The 24,633-nt window shown below is 35.6% G+C and overlaps 1 protein-coding gene across 2 annotated transcripts in view; it reads left to right on the forward strand.

The window, feature by feature from the left end:
• The first annotated feature begins 639 nt into the window (after positions 1–639).
• Positions 640–24,633, forward strand: part of NSUN7 (NOP2/Sun RNA methyltransferase family member 7) — a 36,154-nt gene continuing 12,160 nt past the window's right edge. The window contains exons 1-8 of one of the 2 annotated variants that reach the window (XM_054582086.1): positions 640–1,015; positions 1,329–1,711; positions 7,912–7,970; positions 8,347–8,477; positions 11,253–11,405; positions 11,759–11,942; positions 13,027–13,237; positions 24,083–24,226. In XM_054582086.1, the coding sequence (XP_054438061.1) occupies positions 1,402–1,711; positions 7,912–7,970; positions 8,347–8,477; positions 11,253–11,405; positions 11,759–11,942; positions 13,027–13,237; positions 24,083–24,226 (1,192 nt within the window). In that variant the 5' untranslated portion in view covers positions 640–1,015; positions 1,329–1,401. Of the gene's footprint in view, positions 1,016–1,174; positions 1,712–7,911; positions 7,971–8,346; positions 8,478–11,252; positions 11,406–11,758; positions 11,943–13,026; positions 13,238–24,082; positions 24,227–24,633 lie in introns of those variants that run through there. The other variant, XM_054582085.1, reaches the window with a different exon arrangement.

The raw sequence follows: 24,633 nt of genomic DNA on the forward strand, positions 1-24,633 counted from the left end.
GCAGGTTTCGCTCTAGGGCTCCCAAAAATTAAAGTTGCCATATTAAAATCTCTGGGGACGTTTACATATGTTCTCAGTTGCATTCTATAATTTGAAAGGTGGGGCGAATTTGATTTTTTTTCCAGGTCCGTTTCAGCAACGACTTTCTTTGCAGGCAACTTCTGGAACGGAAGGATGCGGTCTTAAATTGGCAAAGATCTTTAACTTACCCTGAAAGAGTCCGTCTAACGTGTTATCTACTGTTGTTTAAAAAAACACGGAATAAAGTAAGGCTCTTCTTTTTTTCCCTTTTCTTCAGCAGTGGTACACTCATCTGTGTTAGCATTTCCTGCGCCCCTGCCAAACCCCGCTAAGCTGGGTATTGTCGGCGACACAAAATTCTGGCTTTCTAGGAGACCATAGCGGGTGTGTAGGGAAATAAAGACCATTTGCGATTGCGGGAAGCCGAGGACCCTCGGAGCCGTGCAAAGGGCCTTCGAACTCAGGGGTTGGAGATCGGGGGGCGGCTGGCACAGGTGCCCGGAGATGCGGGAGGAAGAGCAACTCGCGGATGGAGAGGCTGCACTGGCCAAATCCCGCGGGAACTGCCCTCGGGCCGCGGCCGCTCCTCCCACCGCCCCGTGCAGCCGGCTCTCGGTTGCTATGGAGACATGGGTGCTGGGCTGGCAGACTACCGGAGGCGGAGGAGGCGTACCTTCCGCGCCCTGAGCCGGCGGGTCCTTCGGCTCTGCGTTCCAGGTCGCTTAGCTGCAACGCCCGGGACCGGTGACTGCGCGAGGCCCCGGAGAGGCACTGCGGCGCGTCCACCTTCCGGAAACCCCAGTCAAGAGAGCGCCGGAGGCCCTGGCCCCCTACCCTGAACCCGGCTGGTGGGAGAGCCAAACGGCCTTCGCTAGCCTCCGTCGCCGCTCTGCCGTCCCGGGGCTCCCGAGGGCGCTGTTCCAGACACCAGCCTTCGGTGGCCAAAGTGCCGCATCTCTGTCCCCACAGCCCCGTGAAACATCCGCTCTCTGGGGTAAAGAAGGATTCGTGGGAGCTGGAGAAAGGAGTTCCCGTGGGGCCGTAGACACCGGTCTTTGGGGAGGTGTGCCCGCCAGCCGGCCTGGGGGAGGGGTCGCCTGTCGCCCGTGGGACGATTCCCCAGCTCTCGCTCCCTCTCTTCCCTTTTGAGTGTGTGGAGGTTTCTTGGGGCTTGTTCGGCTCGAAGTCTAGGATACGCAGGGCGGCCAATAAACGTCACCTCTTAGCCTTTAAGCCACAGCAGCGGGGGACACCAGGTGCAGTCCTGCAGAGAGTGATTTACTGAGACAACGTGGTTCTTTTCACAGAGGCGATGCTTCAGGTACAAGGGAAACCATTTCCTGGAACATCTGAATTGTAACCGGCCGTCAAGGGGCGAGCATGCTGCAGTTGAGTGAACTGCAGCTTTCGAACGAAAACGATACCGAGGAGATCACCCAACTCGCTTCCCTGGCACTGTCAGAGGATGAAACATCCAGCGAAAAAAACTCCAGCAGTATCCCCGAAAAAGCTGGTTATCCGGACCCCGTTTACATTATGGCCGCGAACGTTTTTCAGGGTATTCGAGTCGAAAAGCCACCAGAGAAAGTCTTAATAAAGTATGGGAACGAACCCCTGCAGTCCTTGTCCAAGTCTGAGGATGAATCCTTTCAGCGCTCGTCCTATGAGCTGGCTTTCAGTGCCTTGAAGTGTGAGTAGTATCAGCCTTGAAGATCAGCAGTGCAAGAAAATAATGAATTTGTGCCTCATGCACTCCACGTTTTGTTTTTTATGCGTATGATTACCTTTGGTCAGGTGCAAATGTCAAGGAATTAGGAGAGTTCTAGTAAAACAAGCTCTCAGACCAGAACTGTTTTTCAGTGTAGATTTTGCCTACTACAGTGCCTTGTCCTTAAATAGATGTAATTGTCATTATATTGAGCAAGGAAACATTTCCATTAGTAGGAAGAATATGAATCCACCGAAGCACCCAATTCTAATTTCCCTTTCCTTGGGTATTTCCGTTCTCTGCGTTTACATGTTGTATTTTAGTGTATAAACTCACAAATACACATTAAAAACCCGTAACAGGGTGGGGGAAGGGAACAGGGATGGGATAAAGAAAAAAAGGTGCAATATTAAAAATGAATATCAAAATTAAATCAACCCCAATTAAGACGATCCCATTCATAGTCAATAGCTTTAATTTGGGGAGCTTGTAAGTTTATGCCTTCAAGCTTTTGTAGAATTCTGCTTTTCTGGTTTTCCTTAGAGTTTGAGATGCCATGTTTCAGAGTCTCTCCGTGGTAATTAATTGATAACTTCGAAGTGTGGAGCTGATCCCAGGACAGAACCAAATAATCTTATTATGAGAGCAAGCAATCAAAGGGTCTGGAGACATTTGTTTTTTGTACTAGTTATGAACTTCAATATAATATCGTATTTTACATTGTAGTATAAACTATAAAGTTTATATTGGCTTGTAAACTGACAGAATATAGTTACAAAAAGAAGTTCCAAAAATGTTTGGAGTTTTAGCAGCATGGTTGAAATGATAACCATATGGCTTCCTAAAGAGACAACTTTAGGAAAAATGGGAAAACCTCATTTGCTTATATATTTTTAGTATTACTACTTCCTGGGCCTTGCACATCCTTGCACATAGGTTGTTAACAATTGTTCAATGGAATTAAAATGTCTAATTAATGTCTTAGACATGATTATATTATTTTCTGTTTTCTGTTTAGATGAGGTAGTTAAAATCTGAAGCCAGGAATTTGTCATCACAGAGAAAAATTTGTTCGATGTTAAGAGGCAAATTCCCTTTAGTTTTCATATTCTTTTCTCCTGCTTGTGATTTTTTTTCTTTTAAAATCTGTGTTAACCATTTTCCTCTTCCAATTTAATCTTAATATCCAACTGATTAGTCAAATGAACATTTTTACATTTCTCCCTGCAAGAATGAAATGCAGACTGGGCATCTATGTTGATTCGTTAGTATTTAATGTTAATGCCAAAACTATTATAGACGATTTGTTTTCCTAATAGAATATTGACTCTTACCTTTAGAAATCAATACTAAAATTCTGAAATTATCTTATATAAAATTATGCACAAATTAGATTGTCATACTGTGGTAACGTGTGTCGTAAATTATCTTTTTTTTCTCCGAATCTTTATTTTTGCTTTATGAAAGGGTCTTGTTACTATTTGATATTTTGTAATAACCCAAAAAATCCCATTCAGATAAATTATTGTCACAGATCTTTTCAAACCTGCTTTTGCTTGAAATTTTCATTTTTGTAAGTTCAAATTCTAAAGTAGGATGGTTTTGGTTGTTTACTTGGTACAAATATTATTTTCGTATAATAATGTATTGCTTAAGTTATCATCTGAATAATTTTATTCAGGTTGAATTAAACTAGAATTCCTAAATGCAGTGGGTTTCCAAGATAATTAAGAGCCTGATATTCTGCTTTAAAATATTGGAAGCTCTTGTTATTTCACATTTATGTTCTGCATCATCAATACTTTAACATATTATTTTGTAAGCTCTTATTTGGTTTATATAGTATAGATTCAGGGAATCACAGTTCAGAAAAGAAAACTCAGAATTTCTTTCCTAAGGTTTTATAGGAGCAGGAAAGCTAAAAAGGTTAATGTACAAGCTAAAGAGAGCTTGGGTAATGGTCCTTTTTTCTGGTGAATTTCTGATAGGTAATTAGAGTATACTACCTTTTTTTTTTTTTTTTTAATGTTGAGGAAGTGCAGGAGAGAAATAAAGTGTCAGAGAAAATCCCTTAATATACAAATGTTAAGTATATTCCTTTGGTTGGGTTTTATGTTTTCCAGTTTTATTGTTTGCTCCTTCGATGATGTCCTTTGTATATAAGCTCTATCAAAGCAGAGAGTGTATTTATCTGATTAACCTTTTAAAGATTAAAAGGGCTCAGAATAATGTTTTTTGAAATGAAGACAACCACTACTTCTGCTTTACTAAATAGCCCCAAGGTCACTTTTCTGCTAAAGCAGATCATGAAGAGTAGCCTATTCCTGTTAACTTTGACTTCTGTCAAAGAAGTAGAGTACTGGCAGCTAATTTGTTTTTTCGAAGAATCTCTGAATGTTTCAAGGAATACTAAATATTTTAAAAGAAGAAAACCTGGCAAAATGATTTCTTAAGAATTTTTTTTTTTAAAGAACGAACTTGAAAGATATGTCCCTGTAATTGTGATCTTATTGGTGGCTTAATTCTGTTCCCAACCTCTCTAGGTGTATATAGTAGTTGGTAAATTTTCAGTGCCATGCACTGACTGTGGCATTAATGTGGTCATTTCAGAATCATCTAATCGGTCAGTGAAAAACTCTGTAAGTGCTTAATGTATGGTTTGAGAACTAGTTGTTGTTAGTTAGGGGTCCCCAAGACCAACCTCGGGGTCAGTGATTTCACTAGAAGGACTCATAGAACTCAGCTAAGCAGTTATACTCATGGTTAGTTTATTAACGTGAAAGGTTAGAGATTAAAATCAGCACCAGAAAAAAGGTACACAGGGCAGAGCCCAGGAGAGACCAGGCTCAAGCTTAGTATTGTCCCTTCCCAGTGGAGTCTTATGGATAGTCTTAATTCACCTAGCAACAATGTATGACAACATGAATGAAGTGTTACCAACCAGGGAAGCTCGCCCAAGCCTTGCTGTCCAGGGTTTTTACTGGGGGTCAGACATGAAGAGATGGAATGCCCTGTGGTTGACTTTACTCAATCTCTTGCTTTTCCAAAAGTGAAACTTTTACCGTGTGGCCCAAGGACCCAGGTGAAAAACACTTTTATCAGGCAAGATATTCCAAGAGCTTGTAGAGGTTATCTTCCAGGAACCAGTCAAGGGCCAAACCATTCTTTGGAATGTGCAGTGTTTAGCCACCCAGTCCTGCTGAGTTAATTCTTGTTTGCACCGTGACTCATTAGAAAAATGATCTAGATCAATAACCTCTTAAGCTCTCTGGCTGTCACCTAAGAAGTTAAAGCAATTCTCTTGAATGACAATAATAATACATTATACTTGCATAGCTCTTTGTAATTCACAAAACAATTTACCTCATTTGATAACACCAGTTCTTTGAGATGAAACATCTCATTTTGCAGGTAAAAAAAATTGAGGGCAGCTCAAGAAGAGATTAAATGATGTACCTAAGGAATCAAGCAGGAAGAAGGATAAAGAAAGGAAGTGTATCATCTGGCTGAGAGGGTGGTAGAATATCAACCCCATACCTAATTCTAGTTTTTTATTGTTCCGCATTGTTTTATTTTAACTGTATAATGATTTTCTATTTGCTGATGCCAGCTTCTTTCTCCTGCATTTACTTCTCTCAAATATTCTTTCAAAAATATTAGTGGCCATTCTTTTTTAATTTTGCCCCAAAGACTTAATTTTGTTGTTTTCTTCCTTCCATACATGTAAAAACCCCATCTATTTCTATTTTATAATTATAGGAGGACTTTGATATTCTTGAAGTGAAGATTCTAGAGGTCTCTCATATGAAGGACACTATAAACATGATAAAAACAGACAGGGAGAACCTAAGGGAGAGTCAAAAGAAGAAACATCTTCCATCTTTTTTTTCCCAAGAATAGGACTATATGAGTTTTAGGGGGTTCAATAAATAGCAGTCCTTCTTTACACTTCACTTGAGAACCAGTTAAGAGAGAGGAAAAAGATATTTTGTGGATATTGCTTTAGATCTTCAGTCAAGTGGCTTGCAAATATTTTACTCCTGAATTAGGGACTTCCCATCTAACCCATGGCACAGCTGAAGAAGTACAGAGATCCCTCCACCCCAACTCATGGAAAGTGTATCATGTGGCAAAGAACAGCCTGGAATTCATGCACACCTGCAGACAAGCTGGGAGACGGGCAGGGTAGATGGGGAGAGAGGGAAAGAGGGGGGGGAGGGGAAGAGATATATTCCAGTTCCTTCTTCCAATATCACTGATCAAATAAACTCAATTTTTCTTTCATAAGGAGTGGTGCGCAAGAGATAGGGAGAGTGCAGGAATGTTTCTCTAGGGACGGCCTTAACATGAATGGAGATTAAGAATTTACTTCAACAGATTAAAGAGAAGAGCCTTTAATTAGTGGGAGGCAGGAATAATTGGAGGTAATGTGCTGAAATAGGATAGGATAGCTGAGGTTTGCAGTCTTCAAGTAAATCCTGATTACCCAAATCGGGCATTAGCAGTGTGTTTTATTTAGCCACTCTGGATGGTCATAAGAGTAAGATGAGAAAAGGCAGCATAATGTGGTGGTGAAGAGCCTGCCAGATTTGGATTTGAGTCCCTGATCTGTCACTTGCTGTATGACTGTGAACATCTGATTTAACTTTGATGCCAGATTGGATTTGAGTCCCTGATCTGTCACTTGCTGTATGACTGTGAACATCTGATTTAACCATTTTATGTCTCATTTCCTAATCTCTGAAATGGATTAATGATGGTACCTAGTTCACAGGGTGGTTGTGAGAGTTAAATGAATTAATATGTGGAAAGCACTTAGAACAATGTATAGCATAGAAAGCACTATCTAAAATACACAACTATTATTAATGTGGATATTACTATGTGAGAATGTTATGTATATTGTAGATATACAATGGTAATAATACATTCTGCACAATATCAAAGGCAGCCCAAAGACAGTATCAGTTTTGACAAGAGCTCTAGGGAGGAAAATACATTGTTGGCAAAATTGTGTTGTCTTCTTTTTGTTCATTCTGCCTCTCCTATTTCTTAGGAGTCCAGCAGCACCTCCATTGCTCAAAGTTCTACAGCCTATGCAGGTCTGCTACCTTAGAAGCCCTTCATTCTTTTGATGACTGTATTTTCTGTGACAAAAATTGGGATTCATGCTGAGAAACTGTAAAGTAGATAGGAACTAGTTTGCAAGTATTAAGGGTGTGAAACTCTAAACTTCATTTTTCTTATATGAGAAATGGGGATATGGATAATGCTTCCCAAAGGATTTTCTATGAAAATTGTGTTCCCAAGTTAGTCGCTTCTTTTTCCTTTTCCCATCTCCCAAATGAACACTGAAATTCAGTGTGTACTGTGCAAATAGTAGGTTACTCATAAATGTTGAATTAAAGCTAGCCCAGCTTTCTGTTCAACTTATTAAAGTATTTGTTATAAGATGTATATGTGATTTAAGTAGTTATAACAAAAGGAACACTGGTAACCTGCAGAGATTTTTAAATATGTTCACTTGATTCCACTCTACTTTGCCATCATCTCTCCGCTTGGAATGCTCTCTCCTCATAGATCTTTACATGGCTAATTCCTTGTAGTTTGGGTCTTAACATGTTTTCACATTTTACCAATGTCTTGACTAGTGAGTTCCGCCAACTATTTAAGAAATAATATCAATCTAAAATAAACTCTTCAAGAGAACAGTGGAAGAAGGAAATCTTCCCACTCATAAGGCAAACATAACCCTGATACCAACATTGACAAGGATATCACAAGAAGTTATAGACCATTTATCATGAACTTAAATGAAGAAAAATCATAAATCAAATATTAGCAAATTCAATCCAGCAATACACAAAAAGATAAGACATTATGAATTAGATCTTTAATGTTTTTCAAAAGATGTAAGTTAGAGGTTGGAATTTCTTTCTTACTACTTTGACTATTCAGATAATGCACCTTTGGCTGTGATTCCATGTGGTGCCTGGGCCATTAGGGTCCAGCTTAATAAAGATGGAAAGTATTTCATCATGTCATTGTAATTTAAGTCTTTATCAAAAATCAAAATATATTTTATATATGAAAGTAAATGTATTTCATGACATTGCCTAAAGTGTGTTTTGATTCCAAAGTGTTCGTTTTCTTTAGTAACAGACATTTTCCTTATCTTGCAGATCAAGATATTTTGGAAAGTATATTAATAGATAGCTGTATCTTTCCAAGCACTACAATAGTAAGTAAACAACTTTTCTAAAATTAGCTGTGTCTATGACCATGATTTAGAAAGTATGAAAAGACTGTAGGTTTAAGCAATAACTAGTTTGCTAAATGCTGACATCTCTTCAAAGTATATACTTAACTCTTTTCTACTTCTAATGCTTCTAATACTGACCCTAGTCCTTTTATTTAGAGGAATATGTCAAAAATTGTCTTCTTTGGAAAGATTTATTTTTTTCTAGACTTTCTTTTTCTATTTTGAAGTCTTTAGCTCCCAATCCAACCTATGTAAAACTGGTCATATTCCTGCCCTCTTATGAAAAATAATGGAATAGAAAATGTTGCTATTAGATATTGGTTATATACTTTTCTTTTTGTGTTTCCCTTTGTAGCCAGATCATTTGAGCAGTCTAATTATTGTGATGCTGTATGATTTCCAAGATAGAAAATTTCAAGCTCGTCTCCTTTCTGATAATGAGGAGTCCATAGCAGAAGTTCAAGTAGTAGAGAACCTTCTTAACAGGTAATTGTAAAAGTGAAAAGGATATTTTATATGACATCATTATTAGTATTTTCATTGGCAGAACTCTATGAAGTATAATGTATAGATGAGTGTTAAAATTTATAGAGAAAAAAAATAAAAGTTCTTAAGTGTCCTAAGTTCCTTTAAAACCAGACTTGAACAAGTTAAATATTCTGTTTAAAATCAAGTTGTTTTAAAAGCTTGAACTGTAAGATCCAACTTGTATTTGGAAAATCATGAAAAATTACTAATAATTTTTGCACATACATAAATTAAACTTCATTTGAAATAGCTATTATTTATTTACTTAGTTTTGTGTATAGTTCTTTTTAAAAAAATCTAACATATGAAATGAGAATTCCAACAGTAGATAAGAATCCACTGCTTTGACAAATTGAAAAAAAAATTTTTTTCTTAGTTAAGAACAAACATGTTTTAATTTTTTTTCTTTTTATCCTAAATATTAGCAGAAACCTACTATGGAGATGATAATAAAAAGGTTATTGAATTAAATTAATGCATGTAAAACGCTTAGATTAGAGCAGACACACAGTAAATGGTCAATAAATGTCAAGTGGTACCATTATCAGGGCTTTTATTATGCTGTTGAACCTTAATAGAGAGCACATACAGCAACAACAGCAATCTTGCAGGAAGATTTTTTTATCTAATAAATCATTTGAAACAGTTGGCAGTATGATATTTTATATTGTTCTGGGACATTCAGGCGGTTTCATTTAAATTATTGAAGGCTGAAACCAGAAGATTCAGGTAATGGAGAATATTAATGGCTTACATTTATTGAGCTCTTAATATGTATCAGTTGCTTTTTTTTAACCTTAAACTTCTACACATTTGCATTATTTATGGGTTGTGATTTCGATTAAGTCTACATTCAACCTCTTTATGTAACTCCATTATGTGGTAGATACTGTTACTAACATTTATTATTACACATGGGAAAATGAAGGCACAGAGAAGTTAAAGGAACCAACCTTCTGTCATAGAGATAAAAAGGGGAGTAGTCAGAATTTAAATTTCAAGAAGTCTGACTCCAGAGCCCAAGTTTTAACCATTTATATGCTACCACTCCTTAAACTTAGATAGTGTGGCTTGGCTGAAGTGCTCTGGAAGATTCCTGTCTCCTGTCAGTTGTAGCCCTGAGAAATTGTGGGATGAAGTCTTAAGCTTAGGAATTACATAACTACAATTTCACATATAAAAAGAAAGCTCTGGCTGTATGTGCGATGGGGATGATGGTAAAAAGAGATAATAGAGCAATTTGCTGTGATAACATTCAAAATGTAGTAGGAGATGACTTCTGGATCAAGAATGTTGGGGAAGGCTGTTTTTGCTTCCATTTTCATCATCACAGTCTGCCTTACCGCTATGGAAGAAGTTTTTTTCACTAGCCACACAATATTTCATTTATAGAAGTAATATGTCTGGTTATTCTAATGATATTTAAATCCGGTCTTTATCCTCAATCTGATATTGTATGTTTATATAAAATCTTTATAACTGTATATATACTTTAAATGACTTTTTATGTGATTAAGTTGTATTAAAATTCATAGTCCGTAATGTTTGTTATCTGGATATTTGGAAAATTATTTCTCCCTGTACTTAGCCCATACACACAACACATATTTTTCTAGGTTTTGTATCTCTAATCTTTATATATCATGATTAAATAATACAGTCAATGAATTTATTATGGTAAATTTGAGCTGCATAAGTATTTGGAAGGACTGTTTAATCAAAAACAATCTGCATGTAGAAACATTTCACAGTATATAAGACAGAACAGTTACTCATCCCCTTTATATTTATTCTTTTATGTGCATTAATGTATTATGTAATTGCTTTTAGTGTCCCTTGCTGTAGTTCTGTGACATTAGGACTACACAAGTCTAATTTTATTGTAGCCCTAGGAGACTTCCCTCTCTCCAAGAGCCTCTGTGTTTGTTCTCTCTTTCTTTCTTCCTCCCCCACCCCCTCATGCATGTACACATATTCACACATAAAATTCTTATGTGAAAAGTTCTCATTCTACTGAGTAAATGATCTTAATTTTATTAAGCTTTCAGCAGCCACACACACCACTCTGGTTGTACTTAACTCTTTTGTGGAATCTCTTCCCCACTTCTCATTCAAGGTTGTCCTTGAGGTTTATCATTCAATTAGATTCCTACTATGAAAATGATATGAATATAGGTCAAGAATAAGTCCTCTATTCTCATTTATTAAAAGTTGGCGCTATGAGCTCAAGAAAAATGATGGGGTCTTCGTGGTCATACTAACCAATTCTTGTTTTTCTTTTTTGTTTGGAACTGTAAGGCATGGGATAATCAGAACTAGGAAGGGCTTGATACAGATTCATGAAAGTTCCTTAATCTTTTCAAGACTACACTGTCGCCATCTTGAGGTCACACAGCTAGTAAGTGACAGAACCTGAACTTACCTTCAGATTTGTCTGACTATAAATCCTACACCTCTTTCACTGCATCAAATTTGTCTGTCAGCTGGCAATTAGTAAGTATCTGAGGAGATGCACAACTATACTGGAGCAGCACAAACTGAAAAGAGGAAGCAGGATTATTGGATTTCTATTTTCAAATATGGCAAATTTTTATTTTAGACTACAAAAGTTTGAAATAGATTTACCAAGGGATTTGTTAAAATTTGAAATAGAATTTCTTAATGTTTCTAGTAGAAAATTGATACTCTTGTCTTCAATGCAATAATCACCAAGAATGGGTTTTCTATCTCTAGTTTTAAGACAAAACTGGCGGCAGCATTGGCAAGATGTCGTATCAAACATGATGCCCTTTCAATATACCACATTCTTCCAGAAACAGTTAGGAACCAGGAGCAAAGGGCTTCCACTTTGCCACTTTATGCTTGGATAAATACTTGTAAAATCAGGTAACAGTTTTAATCAAATTCTTTATTCATATTTCAAGTTGCTAACCTTTCAAAATAATGTGATAAGAAATATTACCTTTTTAATGAGTGGGGGCACATCTAGGGGAGTAATTGAAGAATCATAATTTAGTTCAGAATCTTATTACCAAAATATGAAAGATAATCACATAAATATATTAACTGTCAATATCTTTTCTGTCAATATCTTTTAACTTATTGTTGCCTAAAATTGCAAGTTCCATTTGCTGCAGTATATGCAGTGGTAATTTTTTACTGTAGGAAAAGATGCTAGTGTTAAATACATTTTTAATGTATTATATTTGTAGCTACAACTTGATATTGTATATTTACAGCCTTGAAGAAGTTTACCATAGTTTGAAGAAAAAAGGCTATAGTAAAGTCAAATCTGTATTGCACATTGGTGGTAAAGCCTTTTCTGTGGACAAACATTGCTATGATGTCGTAATTTTTCCATCTCATCTTAAAAGTGATCTTCTAAATATAGATCTTTTCAAAGATTATAAACTGATATTCCAGGTAAATTAACATTTATATTCATTGTCAGTCTCAAAATCCTACTTACCCTCCACTTAAAACCTAACAAACTGATTTTATATATATGGTATCAGGGAGGTTTGTAAGGTCTGATTTTTACCTTGAATAAAACGAATGCCTCTACAATCAGTGTTCCTATTATATTTTGGCATCTTTGTCCCATGTGAAGTTGTGAAGAAAATATTCTTCCCCAGATTCCAAAGATGGGGAGACTTGTATTGCTGGCAACTATATTTTTCTCTCCCAAGGGAACATTCAAGAGAAGGTACAATGATACATTTTCTTCTGTATAATTCTGCCAAAAATGCTAGTGCTGTCCTGCTTCGAGATTGTAAAATATAATACTTTCCCATAACCTCTTTAATATAGTCTTACCACTTTGATTTGTAAGAGGGGTATAATATCTATTAATACAGAAAGAGAATGTGAGATATAATGAGGTTTCAATAAAATGAAAAATAAAAGGTTCAAAAATTAAGTTAAATTAATTTTTCTGTCCTTAGATTCCAATAATCTCAGATTCACCTTGGTTTTCTAAGGTTTATCCCTTCACTGCACCCATATTCTTGGGAAGAATCTGCTGACCTTATATTAGAGTGACACTCTTTTGAATCCCAGTCTGTCTAGCCCCCTTTTATATGCTTGTCAATCATCTTTTAATCTCTATGAACTAGCAGCAATTTAGATTACAATGAAATGGGCACGAAAGAATGTCAGTAGCAGATGAATGGATTTTTGTGAATGGATAGGAATAGGAGCTAGGGCAGGACATACTAGTCTATTAATCACATATTGAGGATTTTGGCATTACCTTATCACTACATAAAAATTAAATGGTAACAGTCATAATTTAAGCTAACCAAAGCTAAATGTTGTTTTAAATTAGTTTATATTAAGTTACCTTTGTTAACTTTGTATTTTAACATATAAGATGTTTTAAAATAAAATGGGTTAGGTATGTCTTCAAGATTCCTACCAAGTACTTTCTTTTACCTAAGACAAAAAAAAAGTCAGTTCATGCTTATAGTTATATCCTTTGAAATTCTAATCATACCATATCTTGCAGGACAAATCTCGAAGTCTTGCTGTCCATTCTGTAAAGGCTTTATTAAATATGGATGATGATATCTTAATGGTCAATACAGGTTCATGGTACACAGTCGCCCATATGGCAATCTTAACAAACAATAATTCCACAAAAATATTTGTGTGTGGAGTACAATCACAAACTAAGCATCCTGACCTGAAGAACCTTTTCACAAAAATGGGATGTAAAAGTAAGTTGCAATATTGATTTGTTTGGTAATTAATGTTCTATAAGATTTAGAAATATTAAAAATGTTTGAATGTTATTTTTAATGAAAAATTCTATATGAACAATACTCTTAAGACCCTCACTAATTCATATTATAGCCATCTGTTCTTATTGCTTACAACTGGTTAAACAACTACAGTTTAAATTAATGAACATATTGGCACTTTGGTATATTGCTTCACATTTAGCCACTATATAATTTTATATTCAAATAATAATTAGTTAAAGCAAGTGGTAGAAATGATTGCCCTTTAATAAATAAGAACACAGTCATAGCAGTGCTTAAGGGACAAGAAAAATAACTAGGACTAGAAGCTAAGTCCTCTTAGGCTTCTTATTTTTAGAAAAATTTTCATTGGATAATGCTGAGACTAAAGATAATATTTTATTATAGGTTCAGTGAGGCTGAAAACTAAAAAAAATACTTTTGACAGATTCACAGGGCTAGGGAGAAAAAAAAATAGAATTCAGGGCTTTGACTCTGAAAGATAGACTGGTAAATAACCAAGATTTCATTTGGAGCACAAAAGAAGTATACCCTGGATAGTGATTAGTTCTCCAATGAACTAAAGCCCAAATGCCAGTCATCTCAATTAGCAGTTGGATTAAAGTAATCTGGGATTGCTAGTGCTCAGGTTTAGCTACCTATGAGAAGCAAAAGTATATTCTCTCTTGAAGAAAATAACATCATCCTAGGTCTCATGTTATCTCTAAGTTTTTCCTAATGCAATGTCTTTGTCATGCACTCAATTAGAAAAACCGAACCAAACAAACAGGAAGAAAAGGTATGGCTAAATTAAAGCAGAAGAAAAAACACTGTACTAGAAACAAGCCCACATAATGTCCAAATACTGAAGATATCAGATGTGGACTTCAAAGTGACTACAATTAATATGCTGATAAGATTAAATGCCAAGTTGTAGAATTTCAGCAGAAAACTAGAAACAATAACTTTTAAAATGTGTCAAAAGAAAATTCTAGAATGGAAAAATACAATATGTAAAATTAAGAAATTGATAGACTTAATAGATTAGACAGAAGTAAAGAATAAGTGAACTGATAAATCAGAAGAAAATATCCAGACTGACACATGGGAAGACAATAGCATGAATAATATGGAAGAGATTGTAAAACACACATGAGATTCAGTGATCCAGTGATCTCATATATGTTGTGATTGGGAACCCAGAAAGAGAGAAAAGGGATTGGGAAGAAACAATATTTGAAATTCAGGCTGGGAATTTCTCAAAATGGATGAAAAACATTAAGCCATAGATTTAAGAAGCCCTATGAATTCCAGTAAGAATAAATATACAGAAAATATACAGAGCACATAATAGCATAATTGCTGAAAGCCAAAGACAGAGCAGTGTTCAAAGCAACCAGGGAGATGATTCATACTACTCTTAATGGAATAATAATAAAAACTAAAAACTAACTTTTCAACAGAAACAACTGAAGCCAGAATACTATTAAATAATATCTACATAGTTCTGAAAGAAACTGCCAGACTAGATTTTCATACTCAGCAGAAATGTCCTTTTAAATAAATGTCCTTTTAAATAATTTCATTTAAATAAAATTAAATACATTCTTTGACAAACAAAATCTGAGAGTTTGTCAACAGCAGACACTGCAAAGGATATACTAAAGATTATTGTTTAAATAGGAGGAGTATCATCTCATGTAGAAAGTTGTAAATGCTAGAGGAAACAAAGAACAATAGGGAAGGCAAGTACACAGGTAAGTCTAAATAATTATAGTCTGATGTCTTTTGAGATTGTAAGCTAATGTCTTGTGGGGTTAAAAATATGTATGTTATGTGTAATTGGCACATAGAAAGAAATGGAATTAATGTGCTCTGTCATCCTTGCTTTGTTCATGAAATGGTAGAATTGGTAAATTATTAAGTCAGTGATGTGTGCAATCAATAAATACATAATAAAAAATGCATATCAACTAGCTAAGGGCAAGAGGGAAATGGAATAGGGAATTGGAATGCTAGATAACATATACAAGCATATATGTTATATGATATATATTATATGATGTATATACATGTCATGTGGTAAAACCACTCAGTGAGGAAGGAACAACAGATGGTGCTGAGACAACTGGATAGCCACTTGCAAAAGAATGAAGTGCGACCCCTACCTCAAATCATATACAGCCCTGACTGGTATGACTCAGTTGGTTGGGCATCATCTCACAAAGCAAAATGTCACAGGTTTGATTCCTGGTCAGGGTATGTGCCTGGGTTGCAGGCTTGGTCTCAGTTGGGGTGAGTACGAGAGGCAACCAATGTATATTTCTCTCTCACATCAATGTTTCTGTCCCTCTCTTTTTCCCTCCCTTTCTGTCTCTCTAAAAATAAATAAATAAAATCTTGTTAAAAAACTATATACAATAATTAACTCAAAATGGATCTAAGACCAAGGTGTAACAGGTAAAAAACTGTAAGGCTTCTAGGAGAAAACACAGGGGTATATCTTTGTTTTCTTGGATTTAGCGGTGGTTGTCTAGATATAACAACAAAAGCACAGCAACAAAAGAAAAAAAATAGATCAATTGGACTTTATACAAATTAAAAACTTCTGTTCTGTAAAAGTAAGTGAAAAAAGACAACCCACAGAATGGGAGTAAATATTTGAAAATCATATTTCTGATAAGAGGCTTGTATCTTAAATATATTAACAATTCAATAAGAAGACAAATGTCACAAATAATGGATAAAGGATCTGACTCTAATCTGACCCATCAAGGAAAAGAGATCATAATACAATTCCTATCCAATTCTAATCAAAATGACTATAGGTCCTAGAGACTGTTACAACATAAAAAGAGCCAGTATCACTGGTGAACATAGATGCTAAAATTATTGAGAAAATATTGGCAAACTGCATCCAGCAGTACATTAAAAAGATCATACACCATGATCAAGTGGGATTCATCCCAGGGATGCAAGGATGCTACAATATTTCAAGTCAATAAACGTAATACATAAAAGGAAAGACAAAAATCACATGATCATATCAATAGATGTGGAAAAGCATTTGATAAGGTACAGCACCCATTTAGGATAAAAATACTCAGCAAAGTGAGAGTAGAGGGAGCATACCTCAACATAATAAAGGCCATATATGAGAAACCTGCAGCCAACATCATACTCAATGGGCAAAAACTAAAAGCTTTCCCACTAAGATCAGGAACAAGACAACAGTGTCCACTTTCACCACTTTTTTTTAAAATAGTTTTTTTAATTTATAAATCATGTTTATTCTATTACAGTTGTCTCTATTTTTCCCCCTTTACACCCCTCCTCCCATCCCACTACCACTCCCCACTACCACAGTCAGTTCTCATTCTGTTGTCCTTGTCCATGGGTCATTCATGTTCTTTGTCTAGTCCCTTCCCCTTCTTTCCACCATTGTCTTCTTTCCCTATCCCCTCTGGCCACTTTCATTCTGCTCCATGTTTCCATGCCTGTGCTTTATTTTGTTCATTAGTTTATTTTGTTGAATAGAGTCCACTCATAGGTGAGATCATATGGTATTTGTCTTTCAACTGGCTTATTTCACTTAGCCTAATTTCTCCAATTCCATCCATGTTGTTGCAAAAGGTATGAGTTCCATCTCTCTCTCTTTCTGTTTCTTTCTTAAATGCAGATTGATTTTATTTTTTAAATGTCAAAGTTAATTATAAAATATTTAAAAAATTAAAACCATTATAAAGTATCAGCAATTAAACCAATATGACACCAGCACAGAAGTAATCAAGTAGATCAATGAAATATAATGAGCATTCTAGAGACAAACATATATGTCTAAATGTAATATATGATTACGTTGATATTTCAAATTAATTAGTAAAATAAGGCTTATTCAACAAATAAGGTGCATGGACCACTATTAATTGAAATAAATACAGAGAGAGCCTTATTTCACACATTATACAAAAAATATTCAGGTGAGTTAAAAATCAATTTATAGAATCTAAGGAGTTTTAGGAGAAAATACAAAATTATATTTTTCTTACCCTGAAGTAAAATATTCAAACCCAGAAGCTATAAAGTAAAATATTGACAATATGACTATATTAAACATTTAAGACTGTACAGTAATATACATATAAAAAAAGTTAATGGACAAGTAATAGAATAGGAAAGTATTTGCAACACATCTAAAAAAGTGTTAATGGTTTTTGTTAGGGAAAAAATTCTACATTTAATAAAAAAGAATGGATAAAGAATACCAAAAAGTCATTTAAAGCTTCTTAAAAATAATAGAAATAGATAAGAAATGTACAAAAACAAGTTTAGTTTCAACAACTAATAAAGGAATAATTAAAATAACATCATTGTCACAATCAGAATAATACATTTTTAAAAATATTGGTAATATCAATATTGGCAACTGTGAAAGGAACTGGGTATTCATAGACTCTTTTTCTTCATTTTCTTAAAGCAGTTCCTTTAGCATATTTTGCAGTGCTGGTTTGGTGGAGGTGTATTCTTTTAGCCTTCTTTTGTCTGGGAAACTCCTTATTTTGCCTTCCATTTTAATTGAGAGCCTTGCTGGGTATAGCAGTCTTGGTTGCAGGCCTTTGATTTTCATGACTTGGAATATTTCTTGCCATCCCCTTCTGGCTTGCAGTGTTTCTGTTGAGAAGTCAGCTGCTAGCCGTATTGGGGCTCCCTTATATGTTACTGCCTCTTTCTCCCTTGCTTCCCTAGGGATTCTCTATTTGTCTTTGATTGCTTTCACTCCTTCTGTTCAACAGAGTATTGAAATTTCTAGCCACAGTGACCAGACAAGAAAAAGAAATAAAAGGCATCCAAACTGGAAAGGGGGAAATAAAACTGTTATTGTTTGCAGATGATATGATAGTGTACATAGAAAACCCTATAGACTCTACCAGAAAAATTCTCAACCTAACAAGTCAATTTGGCAAAACAGTGGGATACAAAGTCAATATTCGCACATTGAAGGCATTTTTGCACACCACCAACAAAATATCAGAAATGAAAACTAGGAAAAAAGTCCCATCTGCTATAGCAACAAGGAAAATAAACTACCTAGGAATAAACCTAACCAAGGAAGTAAAAGACCTGTACTCAGAAAACTACAGAACGCTGAAGAAAAAAAGGAAGACACAAAGAAATGGAAGCATATACCATGTTCATGGATTGGAAGAATTAACATCATCAAAATGTCCATACTACCCAAAGTAGTTAATGGATTCAATGCATTCTCTATTAAAATACCAATAACATATTTCACAGATATAGAACAAACCTTTCAAAAATTTATATGGAACCATAAACAACCCCAGATAGCTCAGCAATTTTGAGAAAGAGGGCAAAGTAGAGGGGATCACAATATGTGATGTCAAACTATATTACAAAGCCACTGTAATCAAAACAATCCGGTACTGGCTTAAGAACCGACACATAGATTAATGGAACAAAGTAGAGGGTCCAGATATAAACCCATGTCTCTATGGTCAATTAATATTCAACAAAGGGGGCAGCAGCATAAAATGGAGTAAAAATAGCCTCTTCAACAAATTGCGTTGGGAAATCTGGACAGCTACATGGAAAAAAATGAAACTTGACCACCAACTTACTCCATACACAAAAATAAACTCAAGATGGATAAAAGACTTAAATATAAGCCATGACACTTTGAAAGTCCTAGAGGAGAATATAAGAAAATATCAGGTATTCCACACAGCAATATTTTCACTGATATGTCCCCTAGAGCAAGGAATATAAAGGAAATAATAAACAAATGGGACATCAAATTATAAAGCTTCTGCATGGCTAAGGAAAACATCAGCAAAATGAAAAGGGAAAGAACTGTATGGGAAAATTATTTGTCAGTGATACCTCGGACAAGGTATCTAAAATATATAAATCACTCACATGACTCCACACCAGGAAGACAAAGAATCCAACTAAAAATGGGCAAAGGACCTGAACAGACACTTCTCTAAGGAGGACATACACAGGGCCCAGAGACATATGAACGGATGGCTCAGCATCATTATCCATCAGAGAGATGCAAATTAAAACCACAATGAAATACCACTTGACACTGGTCAGAACGGCCATCATAAACAAATTGACAATAAGTGCTGGCGAGGTTGTGGAGAAAAGGAGACCCTAGTACACTGTTGGTGGGAATGCAGACTGGTGCATCCACTGTAGAAAACTGTATGGAATTTCCTTAAAAAACCAAAAATGGAGCTGTCTTTTGACCCAGGAGTTCCACTCTTGGGATTATACCCTAAGAATCCTGAAACACCAATTCAAAAGAACCTAAGCACCCCAATGTTCATAGCATTATTTACAATAGCCAAGTACTGAAAACAGCCTAAATGCCCATCAGTAAATAAGTGGATCAAAAAACTGTGGTACATTTATACAATGGAATACTGCACAGCAGAAAAGAAGGAACACCTACCCTTCACGATAGCTTGGATGAAACTGGAGAGTATTATGCTAAGTGAAATAAGCCAGGTGGTGAAAGACATAAACCATATGGTCTCACCTGTAAGTGGAACCTAATCAACAAGACAAACAAATGATCAAAATAGAACCAGAGACATGGAAATAAAAAACAAACAGTGACAGAGGAGAGGGGGAGGGTCAAATCAAGGAACTTCTATAAAGGACTCATGGACAAAGACAATGGGGGGTGGGGAGGATTGAATGTGGAAGGTGGGGGTGGGTAGGGCAGGGGAGAATAATGGGGGGAAAATGGAGACAACTGTAATTGAACAACGGTAAAAAAAAAACCCCAAAAGATATGAGCAATTTAATGCTAACAAACTTGAACATTTAAACAATATGGGCATATTCATGGAACAGCACAACTGACTACTTTTGTGAAAATCTGAATACTTTTTATCTATTGAGATCTTAAAAGTAGATATTAATGCCCTTTGAATTCATAATGGAAAGTCTCCCGCATTCTCAAAGGGAAAAAGCCTACAGACTTCTTCCTATAGGAAGAAATAATACTCTTTCAGGGAATAGAAAAAGAGGGACTACTTTCCAGTTTATTTTTTCAAACTGTAAGAGAAAGTTTATTTAGAAAGTCGCAGAGGTGGAAGTGAGTTGTAGAACTGCGCTCGGGAAACAAGGTACAAAGTCAAAAAAGAAGGAGCCCTTGGAGCTTTAGAGAAGGATATGGGTAACAGACCTGAGAGTAAGCAGAGGGGGGTGGAAAAGACAAGGGTGTCCTCCTGAGAGGGAGAGTGGGCACCCTCTGTTTGATTCATAACCTTGATATCAAAACCTGAAAAGGATATTAAAGGAGGGAAAATTACCAATATCACTCATGAGCAAGTCTGTAAAAAATATTAGCAATCAAATATTGTAACTAGGACATTAGTAAACTTAATTTAGTAATATATAATAATAATACATTATAAATAAGCTGGGCTTATTCTAGGAATGTAAAGTTTGAACTCTTAAAAATCAATTTATATAATCACATTAATAGAAAAAGAAAAATCATAATATATGCAGAATAGAAATATACAATTTAACATTTATGATATGTATACAGCAAAAATCATATACTGAACACTGCAGGGTATTAAGGAAAAGATGGTCTTTTCAGTAAATAGTGCTGGGAAAAAATGAAACTGACTCATTTCATACTATGTACACAAATCTAAAATTGAGAATTTATTAAAGGAGAAACACTTTATAACCTGGGGTTGGTGAAGATTTCTTAAACAGGACACATAAAGCACTAACTCTAAAAGTAAAGATTGATAAATTGGACTATAATAAATTAAAATGAAAACACTGTTCATTAAGAGAATGCAAAGACAGATTGTAGAGAGGGAACGTATCAGCTGATGAAGAATTTTTATCCACAGTATATAAGGAATTCTTTTCTTAAAAAAGAGACAGACATGGAAAACACGCAAAACTTGACTAGGCATTTCCCAAAAGAGGACATCCAGGTGCCAAAAAAATATTTGGGTAAAATTATCCCACCTCATTAATAATGAGGGCAATGCAATGAAAATCACAGCCTACCAACACACATCCACAAAATCATTAAAATAAAAAAAAATGGTAGTACCATGTATTGGCAAGGTAAGAACTATTGGGAATACTTAACACTATTGGTGGGACTGTAAATTTGTACAACCACTTTGGAAAACTAGTGAGTCACTAAAGTTGAATATATACCCTTCAATACGTGGATGTCAGGAAGTTGAATAAGAGGGATCTAGTTCAGGATACACTAGAGAAATAGGGTAAGAGTCAAGAAAAATGAGTTCAGAAGCTGATCAGGTATTACTTCATTGCCTTTCAGCTCCAAACCCACCCTTTGCCCTGCTTTGTGATACTGGAAGTCTAGTCCATTTCTGTGTTGTCATCTGGCTCGGTAATAGGTTCTACCATTAGCAGGTGCTGGAGAGACATTGCAAGACTCGAAGAGGAAGAAGAAAGGACCTTTCTTCCTCTTCCAGTGTTTATTTATCCCTGTGGTGGCCATGCAGAGGTCCTAGTAGAGTTATCCTTGCCCTCTTCTCAGATATCTCAGTCTCAGCCTTGCAGCTTCCTCCCTCTGACTTGCTAAGTTCTTGTTTACATTTTTCTCAGCCATGGTAGGTAATGGCTAGTCTGCAGTTATTCTGCACATATTAGGGTTCTCAAGTAGTTGTCCACATTTTACCTAGTTAACAAGGGAAAATAGGAACTACTGGGTAACCAAGCAAAGAGGGAAGGAGGCTTCTCCTTTTAGAAGTATTCCAGATAATAAATGAAAAAGGGATGATAGAATTAGAATACAGTAGTCCCTTCTTATCTGCGGTGGATACAGTGGGTGCCTCAAACCACATATAGTACCAAACCCTATATATAGTATTTTTTCCTAGATATTCATACTTAGGATGAAGTTTAATTTATAAACTAGGCACAGTAAGGTTAATAGTAACTAATAATAGAACAATTATGACAATATACTATAATAAAGTTATGTGAATGTGGTCTCCCTCTCTCTTTCAAAATCTTACTGTACGGTACTGGCCTTCTTGAGATGTCGGATGATGAAATAGAGTGAGGTGACTGATGTAGCATTGTGACATAGTATTAAAATTGACCTTCTGGCAATGTCAGAGGAGGATCATCTGATTTGGGTGATCCTGAATTACTGAGCCATGATGATGTCAATGGTTGGATGTCAGGAGCTGAAGTGGATGGCTGGGGAAATTCAATATTGTCAGACCATGGTTGACCACCGTGGAAAGCAAAACCATGGATAAAGCGGAGACCACCATATGAGTATTTTGTAATCCCTTTGCTGATACTACAAAAGCAACTTAGTGGATAAATATGACACCACTTGGGAAGTAGTTTTGCTCCCTCTCCCCCCCCCCAAAAAAAGAGGAATAAATAAAAAAGAGAATCTGAATCTAATTAAGTTTCTGAAGATCTGACTACTAATTTTTGTAAAGCACAAAATACAGGAACATGTGAAACTATACTCTAGGGAAGCAATTAGCAAAATCCAGACTGTGGGAAACTAGTAGTACAAATAACCAAGTTTCATTAATAAATAAATGGTAAGAAAAAGTGGAAAGGGAACCTTTAGGTAAAAATAAATGTGAAATAAGACTTATCAATTCAAACTATAAAACATTTTTGACATGTGTGACTGTTGGGAAATTCGAGCCATTATTGGATGGAATTATTATTTGATGATACTTAGGAATTAAATATTTTTGTGATTATATTTTTTAAAGTTCTTATCTTGTAGAGATATATGGTAAAATAGTTATAGGTTCAAAATATTTATGGAAGTGGGTGCAGATGTAGATGAAACAAGATCGGGCATGAATGGTGCACTGTTGCAGTTCCACGATGAGCACTTGAAACCTTATTACATATTATGGCTGTCTTTGTATTGTTTAAACCTTTCCAATAAAAAGTTAAAATGGGGAAAAACAAAAAGGCCCATTTGATTAAAAATAATTTCAAAAGAGACAGAATAAGAAGAGGGAAAAATTGATCAGACCAGAGGAAGAAATGGGTAGGGCAATGTCAGGGGTGACCCCACAGCAGGGGAGGGCAATGTGAACCTTTGCAGGAGTGGAGGCGTGGCCTTGAGACAGGGGCACAGACAGGGGTAAACTGAAAGCGAGCAGACTCTCAAACTAAATTTCAGGATCCCTGAGGGACCTTACTTTGTGGCTCATAAATATTACAGACACTTATTTTTTTCTGGGAAGATGGAATATAAAAAGGGATTTTAAAAAATGGAACAAGGAAATAACCACTACTGAGCATTCAGTGTACATGAGGCACCATGCCAAGCTTAACTACTTTATCTCCATCTTCACCACAATAAGAATGAGGTAGGCATTATTATCCCATTTGTGAATAAGGAAATGGAGGCTTTAAGAGATTAAGTCACACAGCTAGTAAATAATGAAACTGGCAGTCAAATTTGGGTATTTCTGCCTCCAAAGCCATTTCCCTTCATTAGAGCATGCTGCTTTAAATGGAATCTGAAGTTCAGAATGGAAAACTTAATTATATTTTATGTAGAAGATATTTCAACTTCAAAATTACTCTCATGTGAAAACACTAAGAAAATTGATGTATTAACTTTGGGAAGTAATCAGAGAAGTGTATCCTCTTTTCTGACTACATTAAAATGACCTTTTTTGTGGTAATGAAGATTTAAAAATGAACAATGATAAATAGGCATATTTATAGACCTCATCAGGACTTTTAATTAATATTTTACATTAATTTCTCTGTATCTTTTCCTCCTAGATATTGAAATACTTCATGAGACGTTTCTTAACATTGAACCAAAAGATAACAGATTACAGAAAGTTAAAGTGATTCTGCTTCTCCCTCGTTGCTCAGGACTGGGTATTAGTAATCCAGTAGAATTTATTTTAAATGAGCATGGAGGTACTTGTTTTAGTTTTTAAATTCTAAATTATTGAAATGTATTGATAATAATTTAAAAATAAATTTATTTAAGGTAATTAAAATAACATATATCTGAGTAATGAATAGCTCCCATGTATAAAATAGTATGTATAATGTACTTTATATTTATTACCTCATTTAATCCTTGAGACAGTCCTGTCAGATGTGGGCAAGGCTGATATTCAAAATATTTAATAATTGGAATGATGTAGGCAATCAGGATAGATGCTGGCCAGTGTGCTATTCTGGCATATTCCAGAGCTCAAGTTACGGGCATTACAATTTATCAGCTTTTTATAGGTGAAAGAGCTGAGACTCAGAAAGATTAATTTGTTTTTATAAGGTTACACAGCTAGTTAGTAGCAGAGCTAGGGTTCAAATTTAGA

The sequence above is a fragment of the Pteronotus mesoamericanus genome, unplaced genomic scaffold (assembly GCF_021234165.1).
Source record: "Pteronotus mesoamericanus isolate MK-2021 breed Mesoamerican mustached bat unplaced genomic scaffold, CSHL_Meso_final contig_68, whole genome shotgun sequence".
NCBI classification, from domain to species: Eukaryota; Metazoa; Chordata; class Mammalia; order Chiroptera; family Mormoopidae; genus Pteronotus; species Pteronotus mesoamericanus.